The 14,531-nt window shown below is 35.4% G+C and overlaps 1 protein-coding gene across 1 annotated transcript in view; it reads left to right on the top strand.

Annotated features, from left to right (window-relative positions):
- Positions 1-14,531, top strand: part of CPNE8 (copine VIII) — a 400,491-nt gene that overhangs the window by 269,116 nt on the left and 116,844 nt on the right. The window contains exon 11 of the mRNA XM_006888207.1: positions 12,680-12,755. Within this exon, the coding sequence (XP_006888269.1) occupies positions 12,680-12,755 (76 nt within the window). The remainder of the gene's footprint in view (positions 1-12,679; positions 12,756-14,531) is intronic.

Raw genomic sequence — 14,531 nt, forward strand, 5'->3', positions numbered from 1 at the left:
TACATTCAGTACTCTTCTCCAGCACCACAGCTCAAAAGCATCCAGTCTCCTTCTGTCAAGGTATTATTGAATTATGGAGAAACCCTATCCAGAAAACATATATGAACTTTACTATTGAACGCAGTTAAAAGATTGTAACGTATGAAGAGATCTGAGTAGTCATAAATTGTGAATTTGATTGGCTTCCTAGTATTACTCTATGCTTATAAGCCTAAGTTGAGAATGTCAAATTTCTAGTTGTTTTATGGTGTCATATTTGTGTTGTGGTACATGTATAGAAGGAATAAAGATATTAAACAAGAGAAAGGATTTCTAATGTACATATGTCCACCCCTCTATGGTTGGTGTATCTTAAATCAATTTTCAATTGAATTTTAAAAAAAAAAATTCTTACTGGTTTGCCCGATGAGGGAGAGAACAGTTTAAAAGCAATACATTTTAGGGCATTATGATGATCATAAGAGTCCAGAATGAAGGTTGCAAGAGTGGAGTATACTCGGGGTGGGGTAGTGGGGTACGGGGGGATTGTATACCAATGAAGGAATTTTTCTTTTACTTTTCAAAGAGAAGAGTGAACAGGAGGTGGGGGTGGCATGGGCGGGGAGAAAAATGCAACAATGAATGAATGGAAATCCAAAATCTCTGTAAATGTTCATTGAAATTAATTAAAAAAAAGAGAAAGGAGAAGGAAAAAATTATTATTGGTTTGCCTATTATCATTCATATAAAGTATGTTTTATATAATTAATTACAATTGTTCTATTCCTTTTACCACTCCATCTTTTCAAGTCCCAATTGAAACTTTCCCATTACATTACTCCCTCCTCTATCTAATAACCTCCAATATTCCAGTTGTTTGTTCCCCTTCCCCTTTTCTCAATCCCTTCTCTTTCCTCTTTTGAATATTTATACATATCTTGCTTAGATACCCTATTTTCACAGTAGTGACTTTATGCAATATTTGTCCTTATGTGACTGAGCTATCTCACTCAGCATAATGCTCTCTAGTGTCTCCCAAGTTGTATAGTATTTTATGAAGTCATTTTTCCTTAGTACTGATTGGTATTACATTGTGTGAATGTACCACAATTTCTCAATCCATTCGTTTGCTGATAGGCGTTTGTGCTACTTAATTTTCATGTTATTTTAAGTAATGCTCTTGTGAACCTAGTTATAAAAATGTTTATTCATGTCTCAGTTCTGATTTCCTTGGGATATTGCTCACAGTGGAATACCCAGGTCGTATAGGATTTCTGTGTTCAGCTTTTTGAGGAAATGCCAAACTGCCTTCCAAAGCAGTCCAGTTGAGTTGAGTTTTTTACTTAGATTAGTAGAAAAAGATTCTTATATATTAATGTTGGTACATTATTCACAATGCTTATTTCAAGTCATTACTATTTAAGTAGTTCTTTGGTATTACTTTTCCTAAAGGTATAAAACATTTAATTTACAGTAAGAGACTATTATACCTATTATATCAGCTTTGGATAAAAATCAGTACTCATTGGAAGTATAGTATAAATGGATCAGACCTTTGAAAAACATGTACTATACATTATTAAGTTCTAGAATTTTTTTCATATAGATTCACTTTTTTATACATTTCTGAGCACTTTATAAGACTGTTTTTATATTTCTTAAAAAATGATAAAAAATCCTAGTGTTCCTTAATAAATTCAGTTTTCTGTTTAAGCAAACGAGAAGGATATACTTAATGGTTTTAAGAACTTTGTTGTTTTGGGTTGTTGTTTTTAAAACTAGAAAGTCAAATGACTTGCAAAAAGTCTGTAGAAATCAAGGTCAGAACCAGTAGTCTTTTTTATTGGCTTCCATAGATATTTCCCTCATAGTTAATAGAAAATTTTCAGATTTTTAAAAAATATTTTTAATATTTTAAAGACAAAGTTCTTACTGTAATCATTATTAAAAAGGAAGAAGACTTAGAAGTAGATAATATCTTAATGTAAGCAGCCTCTGTAATGAGTCCTCCAGTGTTTCATAGTATTTTAATTTTTTAGCCAAAATGTATTTTGGGGCTGGTTTCTAAGGTATTTTACATGCTGCTTGCATCTTAAAGAGCATCCTTCTGTAAGCCTTGCTCTTTCTCTGGTCACTTGATAGAGACAGTGGAGCAGACAGCACACTAAATTACTCCTTGTGAATGACAGAAAATCAAGATGATTTTATAGCATCCTGTGTATTTCACAACTATAAAAAAGAAACTGGGGTGTGCTCTAAGCACTTGTATTGTTCCCTCTTCTCTTTTTGAGAGGGTTGGAAGAGATCATTTGCCAGAGGCATTTCATATGCATAGGCCTCATCATCAGAAAGCTCACACAGTGTTTTAGATTTTATACATTTATGTCTGAGAGGAAGTTAATAGTATTAAATTTGGGGTTTTAGTCTAGAGTCTAGTTTGGTAAAAGAAAAATGAAAAAGAAAACTAACTGACCATAGATCCTTTTTATAAGGTATCTTGTTTCCATTTTAAAAAATTCTTTAAAGATACTAATTTTGTTAAATTATCTTCATAAGGGTAATATCACTAAAAAAGTGAGGAATTAAAAATATTTCCAAAAAATCCTTAAGAATTTGCTTCTTCTTAATGATAATATATGAAAGTTCTTTGAAGTGTGAAAACACAATGCTGTAAGAATTCAAAGACTCTATATCATGAAAGAATATAAGTGATTAATAATTTCATGTTAATATAAAAATAAACACACCACTTCTCCAGCTGCTAAGATATTTTGATATTTGTACTGAGGCAGGCCATGGTCTTTCCAGTTACTTGCTGTGCATCAGAAAGCTGGATAATGATTAAGGATGATAGAAGGAGAATTGTTGCCTTTGAGTTGTGGTGCTGGAGAAGAGAACATCCATGGATTGCTAAGAGAACCAACATATTCATCCTGGAGAGTGTGGAACCATGCTGTTCCTTGGAGGCAAGGATTCTTAAGCTTCATCTGGCATACACGGGGCATGTTGCAAAGAGGGGCCAGTCTAGAGAGGGACATCATGCTTGGAAGGATGGAGGGACAGCACAAAAGAGGAAGACCCTGGATGGGATGGATTACTGGGGTAATAGGGGTAGGTGTGTAAGAGACAATGAGGTTGGCTCAAGATACAGCAGGGTTCAGAGCTGTTGTACTTAAGATTGCTGAGTTGCAAGTGACTCAAAGGTACATAACAATAACAACAACTCTTAGCTACTAAATGAGATGTAAAGGTTTACAGGGGTATTCTGTCAGATCTGAGTTGAACATTTTTCAATTTTCAGTGTTGATAATTTTTTTAATTCATAAAATATATAGGTAGTACATTGATGTATTAAAATGGACCGTCTATTTAAATTGTCCATTTTAGAGCCCCTTAATTTGACTGGATGATTGTGGACAGCATCGAAATCAGTGACCTGAGAGAGCAAGTAATCTGGTAGCTCCCTCCAAAAGCAAGAATGGCAAAGGAGCTAGAGAGAGTATTTGAGATGTTTTTTGCAACTCAAGAACAACTGTGAGAAGTTTTTTGCAACTCAAGAACAACTGTGAGAAGTAGTGTCCGTCCACTTATACAGAGTAGAAAGGATATACCAAAACAAAAGAAGGCACTCTTCATCACTGAAAAGACCCTAACTTTGGATAGAAGTGAACTTTAATGTACAATTTGCTGACTGTTGCAACACAAGCTGGGCTCTGTTTGTTGTATAATTTTTCGTTTGTTGTATAGTGTGTGTGAGATAGTAAGAGAGAGACTATGAATATGTATATGTTATTTTTAATTGTATTTTCCCCTTATTCCTTCTTAGAAAAAAGTAATCTTAATTCAAGAAATTACAGAATCATGTGCTTCAGACTCAATTACTGTGAAAAGCAAGGCTTCACCTTTTCCAAGACATATCTGTTTGTGATGACAGGATATTCATGACTTATAAACATGACTTTTAAAAGCCAAGCTACTAGCTATAGTAGTGATCAATTTAAATACCTCTTTAATTTTTGTTATTGTTAGGTGTAGACTAGTCAAGTATGACTCATAGCAGTTGTATATTTTAAATAATATGTATTTTCAAAAGTGTGAACATGAAAAATCAGAGAGGTAAACAGATACAAACCAGATAAACAATAGCTGGATAAACAATATTATTATGTCAATGTAGTCAGTGTTTTGGACCTAACAATAAACAATAATTACAATGAAGAATCATTATATTAAAAGTAAATAGCAAAACAGTACTATTGAGTCATAAGGACGTTACTGGTTGTACTACATTAATTATGAAGTACCTGCCCTCATAATTTCTTTGTGCCATGAAAGTTGTTTGGAAAATACAATATTGCAAATCATGATAGTAAAAATTTTGAGGAATTGAATTGCCTTTCCAATATGATGGGAGGGAAAGGTAATTATGGCGATAAATCATCGGAAATGACTTTTAATATTCTCTTTAAATTATGAGAATAAATCAGTGAATATAACCATTAATATTCTCTTTCAAGTACTTGTGATTTAATATACAATATTTGAAGTAAGAAAATTTTCAAAGGAATGATGATAATGTTTCCATGTGTTTAGAGAGCTATATGATGAAATTAATCGAAGAATCTATCAATTTTCACATACATTCTTCATATTTTTTCCTTTGAGGCAAGGCATCTTATTTCTAGATTTGATTATTTTTTTTCCCTGTCTCTTCTTACAGTATTGTCTTAATGATATTTGACAAATCCTCATTTCCCGATCATTCCTTTGTTTGGATGCTGAAAAGATATGATTTTTTTTTTGTTATTTTTTTTTAAGTCTAGACTGAAATTCAGTTTGTGACTCAATATACTTTCTCCTGTAAAGAAGAATAGCATTGGATTTATCTGACATGCAAATTTAGTGTTTTGTTCAAAATAAACATCTTGAAAAATATTTAGAATAAGGGACAAATATTTTCATTCATTCTTTCATTTATTCCCTGTAATATTCTGAGAAAGATACGAGTCAGCTATACAGAAAAACTTATTATAAACCATGGTAATTGAGTAGAATGAAGAAATTGAAACAGAAGAAATCAGAGTAAACTTTAGAAAATTTTGCCAAGGACTGCATATCATGAAAAAAGTGTGTCACTAGAAATGGGTTATAACTTGTCTTTAAATTCTTATTGCTAACTCAAAGAATAATAAACAAAATAGAACAAGTACAGATTCCTAACATTGAGACTGATTAAGGAATTTTTCATCACTTAGGAATTCCTGATTCCCACAATTAAATAGTGTTGATAGTTTGAATCCACTCGGAGGTACTTTGGAAGAAAGTTCTGGCAATCTCCTTTTGAAAGGTTATGACCACTAATACTGCTTTGGGTATCACAATCCTTCAAAATTTGCTTTTCTAGCCATTCTTTATCCTCCACTGGGGAGAGGAGGGCATGGTCTCCAGCTACCTTAACTGTAGACATATGGTCTTGTAAATCATCATCAGCTGTGGGACCACTATGGAAAGAATGCACACTGTAAAAAAGGATGACAATAGTGGTGGAGAGAGAGTGAAAAAATTGTGGCAAAGTGTAACTAGAGGAACCGTAGAGATGTAGCCACAGTTAATGGTTTTCTTTGCTGGGTGACTGACTGTACAGTTAACTTGTAATTGCTCTGAGATAAAGTTTACTGAGCCCTTTAGGAAATCAGAGGCCTTTTGTATTTGTGTTGTTGAACTGAGCCTGGACTTTCACTAATTGAGAGAGTGTACCTTGTTAATCTGGGTTGGGACTTCTGGACTAAACCTGGACTTGCATTGTGAGATATTCTTTGCCTCTCCCAATCTCCAACCTATTTCCCTAATAAACCCCACAACTGTGAATTAAGTCTGTAAGTCTGACAAGAAATATTAGGCTGAGTGAGTTGTAAAAATAGATGCAGAAGCAAGTGAGGTAACAAGTCTGACTATGCAGCTATTTGTATGGTTCTATAAGCATTATTGATGGGAACAGTCTGCTTTATGAAATGGTTAGAAGTCAGACTCAGCTACTCTCACATTACAGCTTGTCTAAAAAAGAGAAAATGGGACATAGGAGAATAGGGCCTCAACCATCTCGCTGAGAGAGCCAGCAGGAGTAGGAATAACACAGCTCCTCACCGTCGGAGAGCAGAAAGCAGATAAAAGAGCCTGTAGCTCAGCACTGTGGTGGCTCTTGAGTCAGCCAATAGCAAGAAGTTCGTTTATTTGTGGTTTATTCATAGACCCACAGCTGTGGTACTGAGAATGGAATTTACTAGGAAAATAAATTGGCTATTGGGGCAGGCAAAGAATATCACACAAGTACAGGTTTTAGCCCAAGTTTTAAGACACAATTCCTCAATTATTCCAGGCTGTGATTTCAGCTCAACAGTCCTCCAGCAAGGTTTGGCTCAGAGTAGTTTTAAGTCAGGTTTTTCTACAAGCATCCGGCAAGAACAACAAAAATCTTTAACTATGGCCTTTATCTCAGGGCTTCTCTGCTTATAACTTGTTACGATTTCTCTACAGCGATACCACAGTCTCTCTAACCACCATTACCAGGGTCTTGCTCTCACCAAGGTATTACTCCATTCTCCCTCAAGTCTTGTCGCTACAAGATGTGATTGCCTCAAGTCTTGCTTTCCAGTATGGAAAATACTTTTTCTTATCCTAGTACCACAGCTGTTGATGATTTTCCACACAATATAGCTGCGAGGAGGCTAGCTGTTACAGGTTTTTAAAAACTCATCAGCTTTTAGGCTAACACTACACAGCTGCTCCGTATACACCTCTGTTGAGTACACTTCCACTCTAGCACGCATGTGGTTGCCATGAGTCAGTATCAAATGGCAACTAATTTGGGTTTTGTTTTTAGTTCATCACCTAATTTTAGAGAGAGCAAAATAGTTAACAAGAACAAAACAGAACTAAACTTTGAAAAACCGTGTCTTAAAATGTTTCACATTCAGTTCAACTTGGGCTGATCAGATGTGATCCTTAGTGAACCACACTATTGCAGTCGATTCCAGATTTATCTCAAAATTGAACAGACCTTTTCCAGATGGATATTTTGAATGTCTGACACTTAATAATATTTCTTCTCTTCACTACATTTTATAAGCTCTGTTGACTTAGTGGTAAGGAATTGTGTGCTGCCACTGCAGAAATATGTGGTTCAAATTCACCAGCTACTTTACGGGAGAAATATGAGGAGTCTCCTTTCATGCAACTTAAAGCCTCTGAAAATCCACTAGAGAACCAGCTTTGGGTCAATTCTAACAGTACACAACAACAACTTCCACATTTTGGGTTAAATGCTGAGTTGTTGAAATTCATGCAGTTAACCAAACTGTGTTAAAGTTGGTTTCCTTGTTACCTTTTGCTTCCAGAAAGCAGAAGAAATAGATAACTTGAAAGTAGACATTTATTATTATACAGTTCTGGAGTCTAAAGACCAAATTGAATCTCAGCTGTGTTTGTTCTTTCTGTGGCCCCACTCCTAGTTTATTGTTTCTTCTGAAAATCTTTAGTGTTTCCTTGCTTAAGCAAGTCCTCATATCATATCTACCTCACCACACTACTCCAGCTTCTGTGTTTTTCTGTGTTTATTATTCTATTTTTATAGTTCAGAAGTGATAAGTAGAATAGGACGTACTCTGTTATACTATTATTAGCATAAAAAATCCTATTTATAAACAGAATTGCATGTACCTTCAAAATATGGGCGTTGTTGTTGTTGTTGTTAGGAACCATCAAGTCAGATCCAGCCATAGCTGACCTTCAAGTGGGTTTTCAGAGGCAATTAATCACAAAACAGAAGACTGCCCATCTTTCTTCTGCGGAGAAGCTATTGGATTCAAACTGTGTACGTTTGGGATTGCAGTGCAACTTCTTACCACTAAGCCACCAAAGCTTCCTATATGTCATAATAATTTACATAGTCAGAAAACTATCATTTAAACAATATCCAGACAAGTTTTGAGGTTATTATAACAAGGTTTCTAATAGTGTAGGGAACTCTTGTTGCGAAAGGTTTGTCCATACCAATTCCAAAGAGATATCTTTGAAGTGTTTCATTGAATGTTTCTGTCAATGCTTACTTAAAACATCAGATGCATGCATAACAGTGAAAGAGTGAAGCTGTAGAATTTAGAGAGATTTTATTTAATTACATATTTTTATTGGTCTGCATATAATTCGTGTGCATTGTTTCATGCATGTACCTTGTTTTTATAATCTTTTTATTTTCATTGCAGTTTGATCATGTATGTTTTCCCCCTTAAGGTCATCTTACTAACTATATTAATGAAAGCCACCTCCTTCATATCTCATGCCTTAATAACCCCATTTTTGATAGCTAATTTCTGATTTGCCCATCCCTATCAGACCAATTCTTTGAGTAAAGCATGTCCCTTTGGCTGAAGAATTTTTTGTTCAGTTTGAAAACTTTGGCCATTTGTAATTTCAAACAAAATCCAGTCCAGAGCAAGCCATCAGATTGCAGCAATCAACATTAGCTCACAGCATGGATCATCTTCCATTTATCTGGTTAGATTCTAGTCAGCTCATCCGCAGCCATCTGTAGCTACAGTTCAAATGAGCATCAGTCACAAACTCAAGAGTCCACACTTTGTATTCCATGCAGGCTGATTGGTGCCTTCACTCAGCCTGAGCTCCCACATGGGGCCAAGTCAATAAGCCAGGGGTCCTAATGACTCCCTGTTCCTCAAACCAGTAACCCTTTATCATTTATCCATACATCTGTGAATGCTAAGCTGACAGGATTTCTTTATTGTTGTATTACTCTTATTTCCACTCCAGTGAATCCAGGTGATTGCTAAGAGTGAACAAATTTAGGGCCACAGGAGCCCTTTCCCAGAACAGCCACAGAAATGATCAAAGCAGAAGCTGCAACTCTATTTTTTTCTGTTAGGGCTGCAAAACCAGTCCTCCTCCCTTGCCCAGGAATAACAACCATGACCCCCGAACTGCTCCCTTATTTTGTAACAAGTAGCTGCCTACATTTCCCTTCCTCACTTTCCTTGTAAGACAATATAAAACTCCACTGTAACTTTAAGTACCTCATGGTCCCTACTTTAGAGTCATCCTGGCAGTTTCTCCTCAATAAACTTCCTTTCTTGGCCTGAACTGGGTTCTGGCCTTCCTCTATGACCTTACAAAACCTTAACAGTGTGTTCTGATGGGCACTAACTTTACCCTACCTCAGAAGCCAAACAGATATGCTTGTTAATGATAGAATTTGATAGTGGGTGCTAGGGTTGCGCTGCAATCCTGAAGGCATGCAGTTCAAATCCACCAGCTGCTCTGTGGGAGAAAGATGAGCAATCTCTTCCCAAAAAGCAATTAAACTTCCTCTTGTAACCCACTATAGTCAGCTGTCGTTCATTTCCGACTCCAAGGTACACAACAACAACAGTTGAGGTTTAGTATGGAAGAAATATTAACTACTACCCATTATTCTGAGGATATTTGTATTCATATGGATTTGCAGACCCACCTTGCATTTTTGATTGAAGAGATTCACATTTGAAAGAAAGGCAAGTAGAAAGAGAAAGGGGAAAATAAATAATAATAACTTACTCTTTAAAGCTGAAACAAATTGTTTGACTTCAGAGTTTTTAAGATTAAACTGAAAGTTTTCAGTCATTGAATTTATATTCTTTAAAGTCAAAGAGAACGGTTTCACTTTTCCTTGATTAAACACATTAAAACTGAATTTCTTAAGAAATGTATAGGCCTGTATGCATCTCTAGTGGCCTTGTGATAAATTGTTGGGCTGCCAACCTAAAGGAAGGCTGTTCTAATCCACCAGTTGCTCCTCTAGATAAAAATGTATCATCTCTTCTGTGATTTAGATTCTGAAAACTTGATAAAGTGTCAAGTATGAGTCATTTCCAACTCAGTGGCACATAACAACAAAGTCTCCCCAAAGTGTTAATTCCTAAGGGTTTATTTTTTTAAATAAAAATAATCACATTTTTCATTTCTTTTCCCCTTTTGCTATTTTCATGTATGTAAATCTTCTCAAAGTTAAATATAAGAGTGGTAAATGTTAGGCTAGTATAAAGAGAAAAATAAAATACTGTGATATATGTGCAAGAACTTTTTTGAAAAGGAAAGTAAGAATATTTGATATGTAAATAGGTTTAATTTTAAATGTATATTTAAAGCATTTGAATTTAAAATATATTTTAAAAGGTTTTCTTATTGCAAAACACTAAAACCAATAGCAGTTTGGTTTGTTATTTCTTTCAAATTCTGACATCAAAGATAAATTATTGTTCTAGTAGGTGAAAGGTTTAGTTCTAACCCAGAGAATGTGCAAACAATCAACACTGGAGTCTTTGTGTAGCAACACACTGTTTAATAGGCAGGGATGTGGAGGCAGGTTGAGATCAAACGTGGCTTCAGCTCCCAGAGAAGGCAGAGCAACAGGATTTATCCAGGTGCTATGGCAAGAAGCTGTGTTGCAATCTCAAAGGCATGCAGCTCAAATCCACCAGCTGCTTTATGGGAGACAGATGAGCAGTCTCTTCACATGCAGTTAACTGCCTCTGAAATCCTGCTGGAGGGTCGGTCATCTATTGGTCGGTTCTGACTCTGTGTTACACAGCAAACTACAACATGTACTAGTTAGACTGGCCCTTCTTCAGGTCTCAGGGCCTTTGTGTCTTCTGACCAACTATCTTCTTTCTTCTGTTGTTTCTTGACCCTTGCTGCTGACTCAAGTGTCCCTGCTCCTTGGTGACTCATTTCCCGCAAGCTTTCAGGCTCAAAGGAAAGATTACAGTTGGTTAATCACAATATGTTTCCGATCACTGTCATCAGGTCCAAGAAAGATTCATGGATTTTAAGGAATTACAGCTAATCATTAACCTCAAATGCTTGGAGGCATATACATGGGTATGGAGAAATATACTTTTTTATGGTAATAAGTAGCTTACATTTGCAAAGTGAGTGGACCTGTTATAACAAGTAGTTATGGCATCTCTTATATTTATTATACTACTTTAGTTCTGATAATCTATACCCTTTTATTTTGACAGATTACATTTAACTGTTACAAGCATTTTGCCCTTATTTTTGAGCCATGCCTGTTAAAATGGTGCTTGCCATTAGGTCCCCTGTAAATTGCTAAATATTTAACATGTTTTTGCAGTTACCTATGTGAAAATAGTGATCGTATTGATAAGAATATGTAGGTAAACTAATAAATGCTTACTAAATCCATACTCCATTTAAACTAATAAAAAGATCTGCTCTCTGAGTAGTTAATGATTATTGTATAAGGCGAAGAAATAGTATAATGAGAACATTTATATAACCACTTTGTTAATGGCAGAAATGTGTGTTTATTATTATTGAATACAGGCTTGGTGACTGTTATTCATATCAACATTAATAACCCTTTTAAAAATCTTTACAATTCTGACTATATAATTTAAAAGATTCTTGTATATTTGGAATTATTCATATGGCCAATTATTCATATGTATTCATAATGTTGTTGTTTTCATGTGCTGTTGAGTCACCTGCAACCCATAGTGACCCTATGTACAGCAGCTCTGAAACCTTCCTTGTCCTGAGTCAGCCTCACTAATTCTGACTCACACATCCCCATTGCCCTAGTCACTGTGTCAATCCATCTTTTCCAAGGTCTTCCTCTCCTATGCTCTCCCTACACCCTTCTGAGCATGATGTCCTTCTCCAAGGACTAGTCTCTCCTGGCCACGTGCCCTAAGTATGTGAGACAGAGCTTCAGAATCCTAGCATCCAAGGAGAAACTTGATTTCACCCTCTCCAGATAGCCCCATTTGTTTGCTTGGCAGTCCATGGTATGTTCAGTACCCTTCTCCAGCACCAGCACCACAATTCAAAGGCATCAATTCTTCTTCTGTCATCTTTAGTCATTGTCCAGCTCTCTGATGCATAGCAAGTAATTGTAAAGACCATGACCTGGATAAGGCACAGCTTAGTCTCTAGACTGACATAATACATTTTTTTATTCTTTAACTTTCCTAATATGCAGTTAATAATTTATATAGAATAGATAATGTAATGCTTTGGGGGTGGGGTTGTTTGATGTATGTTTTTAATACATGAGCTTTTTTAGTGACTATTTTGCTCTCTAATAGTTCACACTTAAGACTGTTGTAAATATCTATGTCCTGGCTATTTTGCATTTTAACAATGTACATTTGCAGTGAGATGCCAGGTGACAGTAGCACTACCGGTGATAGTTAAGGTATGGTGTATCACCTTGGCAAGGACACAATTCTCAGTAATTTGGCAGTTATGTACTGATGTAATCTTGCCGTTATATAATGATACAATCATCCTCTATTTTGTGGTCTGAAATGGCCATTTTCCTTTTTTCGTTGTGCCAGTTTTTCATATTAACCTAACAATGTCCTTAAGTAAGAGTGGATTATTTTTATTAATATTGATGGAAAATAGTTCATTGGTGTTTGAATTTTAAAAATATGTTGTTTTTGTGTACATAATTTTGAATTAAATGTCAATGGAAATATATATCACTCAGTGTTAATAAATCTTACCAGTTGTTAGCAGATGTCTTTAATAATAACAACCATGTTTCTGAATTACTAAACATCAACTTTCTAATAAAATGTGATCAGCAGTGTATGAAATTTTGTTTTCTTCTTAATTTTAGTCATGATTTCATTGGAGAATTTACAACAAGCTATAGGGAACTTTCTAGAGGACAGTCACAATTCAACGTATATGAGGTAAGGTGCATTTCATTTTATAGTTGTTTTCCTCTAGAGAAAATGAATTTTTGTTCTCAAAGTATAAAGCTTGCAAAAGATAATCACCAAACATAACCTAAGTACCTATACATGTGTAAAGCTTTGAACACTAAGCCAAGTTAATTCCAAGATTAAAATAGTTTCTCCTAAAGTTGATTTTTTTTTTAATTGCCATTGAGTCAAGCATGACTCATAGCAACCCTATGAATAGAGGACCTGAAACCTTTCTATACCTATCATCATTTGTCAAAGTTCATTCAGCTTCCAGAGGCATGCTGTTTAGGAAATAGATACCTCTCCAGTTTCCAATCTTGTAAAGAAAGTAGCATAATCTTTTAAATCTATTTTGTGAGCTTTTTAGTACTTTTAAATTAAATATGGATGCACCCTCATTTTTTCTCTTGTGCTTCGGTCTTTTTATTTTGCCATGACTCCCAGCTTTTTTAGAGTTAAAGGACAAAAATACTAATTTTAATAAAGACTATGGATATATGTAAATGAGTTTCCTGTTGTTATGAAGCGCTGTTAATTGACTCCTACTTGTAGTGATCCCATGAACAATGAATTTGAATGCTTCCCTGGATTTTGCCATCCTCATCATCTCTGATATACTTGAGCTCTCTGTTATAGTTACTGTATCAGTCCATCTTGTTGAGAGTCTTTCTAAGCATGATGTCTTCTTCCAAGGACTGGTCCCTCCTAATAGCATGTCACGTCTTTGCCTCTAAAAAGCACCTTGCTGTACTTTCTCTGACACAGATTTGTGTGCTCTTTTGGCAATCCATGAGATATTCTGTCTTTTTCTCCAACACCAGAACTCTAAATCATCAGTTCTTCTGTCATCCTTTTTCATTGTGCAACTTTAAGATGTAGAACAAGTAGTTGATAAGATTATGACTTGAATCAAGAGAAAGGGGAATTACAGTGTATGAACCCGTCATTAAATGCCACCCAAATTATTAAACACAGGTGAGACAAAAGCTTAGAAGTTCAGATTCATCCTGCAGCACTTCTAAAACAGCCTCGACAAAATTTATTATATTCTCCCAATGAATAAGTTTTTAAAACCCTGTTCTACTCTGACCCTGGGGTCACTATGAGTTAGCTTTAACAGCAATTATTTTTGTGTATTTTCCGCCCCTCTGATTACTTTTACTTTAAAATTACCTTTCCAGTTAATCAGTTCAATACATCTATTGAAACATATTTTTCAGTCCTAAAAATTCTGGAGCTATAGTACGCTTATAACTGCTTCCCAGACAATAAAATTTCAGTCTCATAGTCAGTTTGGTGTAAGAGGAAACTTTACCCTTCTGCACAAGCATCCTCTCCTCATTTAAAGGTGTAAAATTACTGAATCATTTAATATTAAAAATATTATCTTGCTCATGAGGCATGACATCCTGACATTTTTATGTTTCAATAGAGAATGTGTTTAATCCAGGTTTTCAGATAGGAGGGGCAAATTACAGTGCATCAATGCATGCAATTTTTCAATTTTCCTTCGTATTATTTACCTTCACCAGCCATGTTGTTATTGTTGTTATGTGCCATTGAGTCACTTGCAACTCATAGAAACCCTATGTACAAGAGCCCGAAATGCTGTTCTATCCTGTGCCAACCTCGCCGACACAAACATACTCATTCCCACCACTCCACTCACAAAATCATCAAAGGTCTTCCTCTCCTGCGCTGTCCCTCCACTCTCCCAAACATGATGACCCTCTCCAAAGACTAGTCCCTCCTTGCAACATG

This window comes from Elephantulus edwardii, unplaced genomic scaffold (assembly GCF_000299155.1).
Source record: "Elephantulus edwardii isolate Elephantulus edwardi_28Jun2011 unplaced genomic scaffold, EleEdw1.0 scaffold00065, whole genome shotgun sequence".
Lineage (NCBI taxonomy): Eukaryota > Metazoa > Chordata > Mammalia > Macroscelidea > Macroscelididae > Elephantulus > Elephantulus edwardii.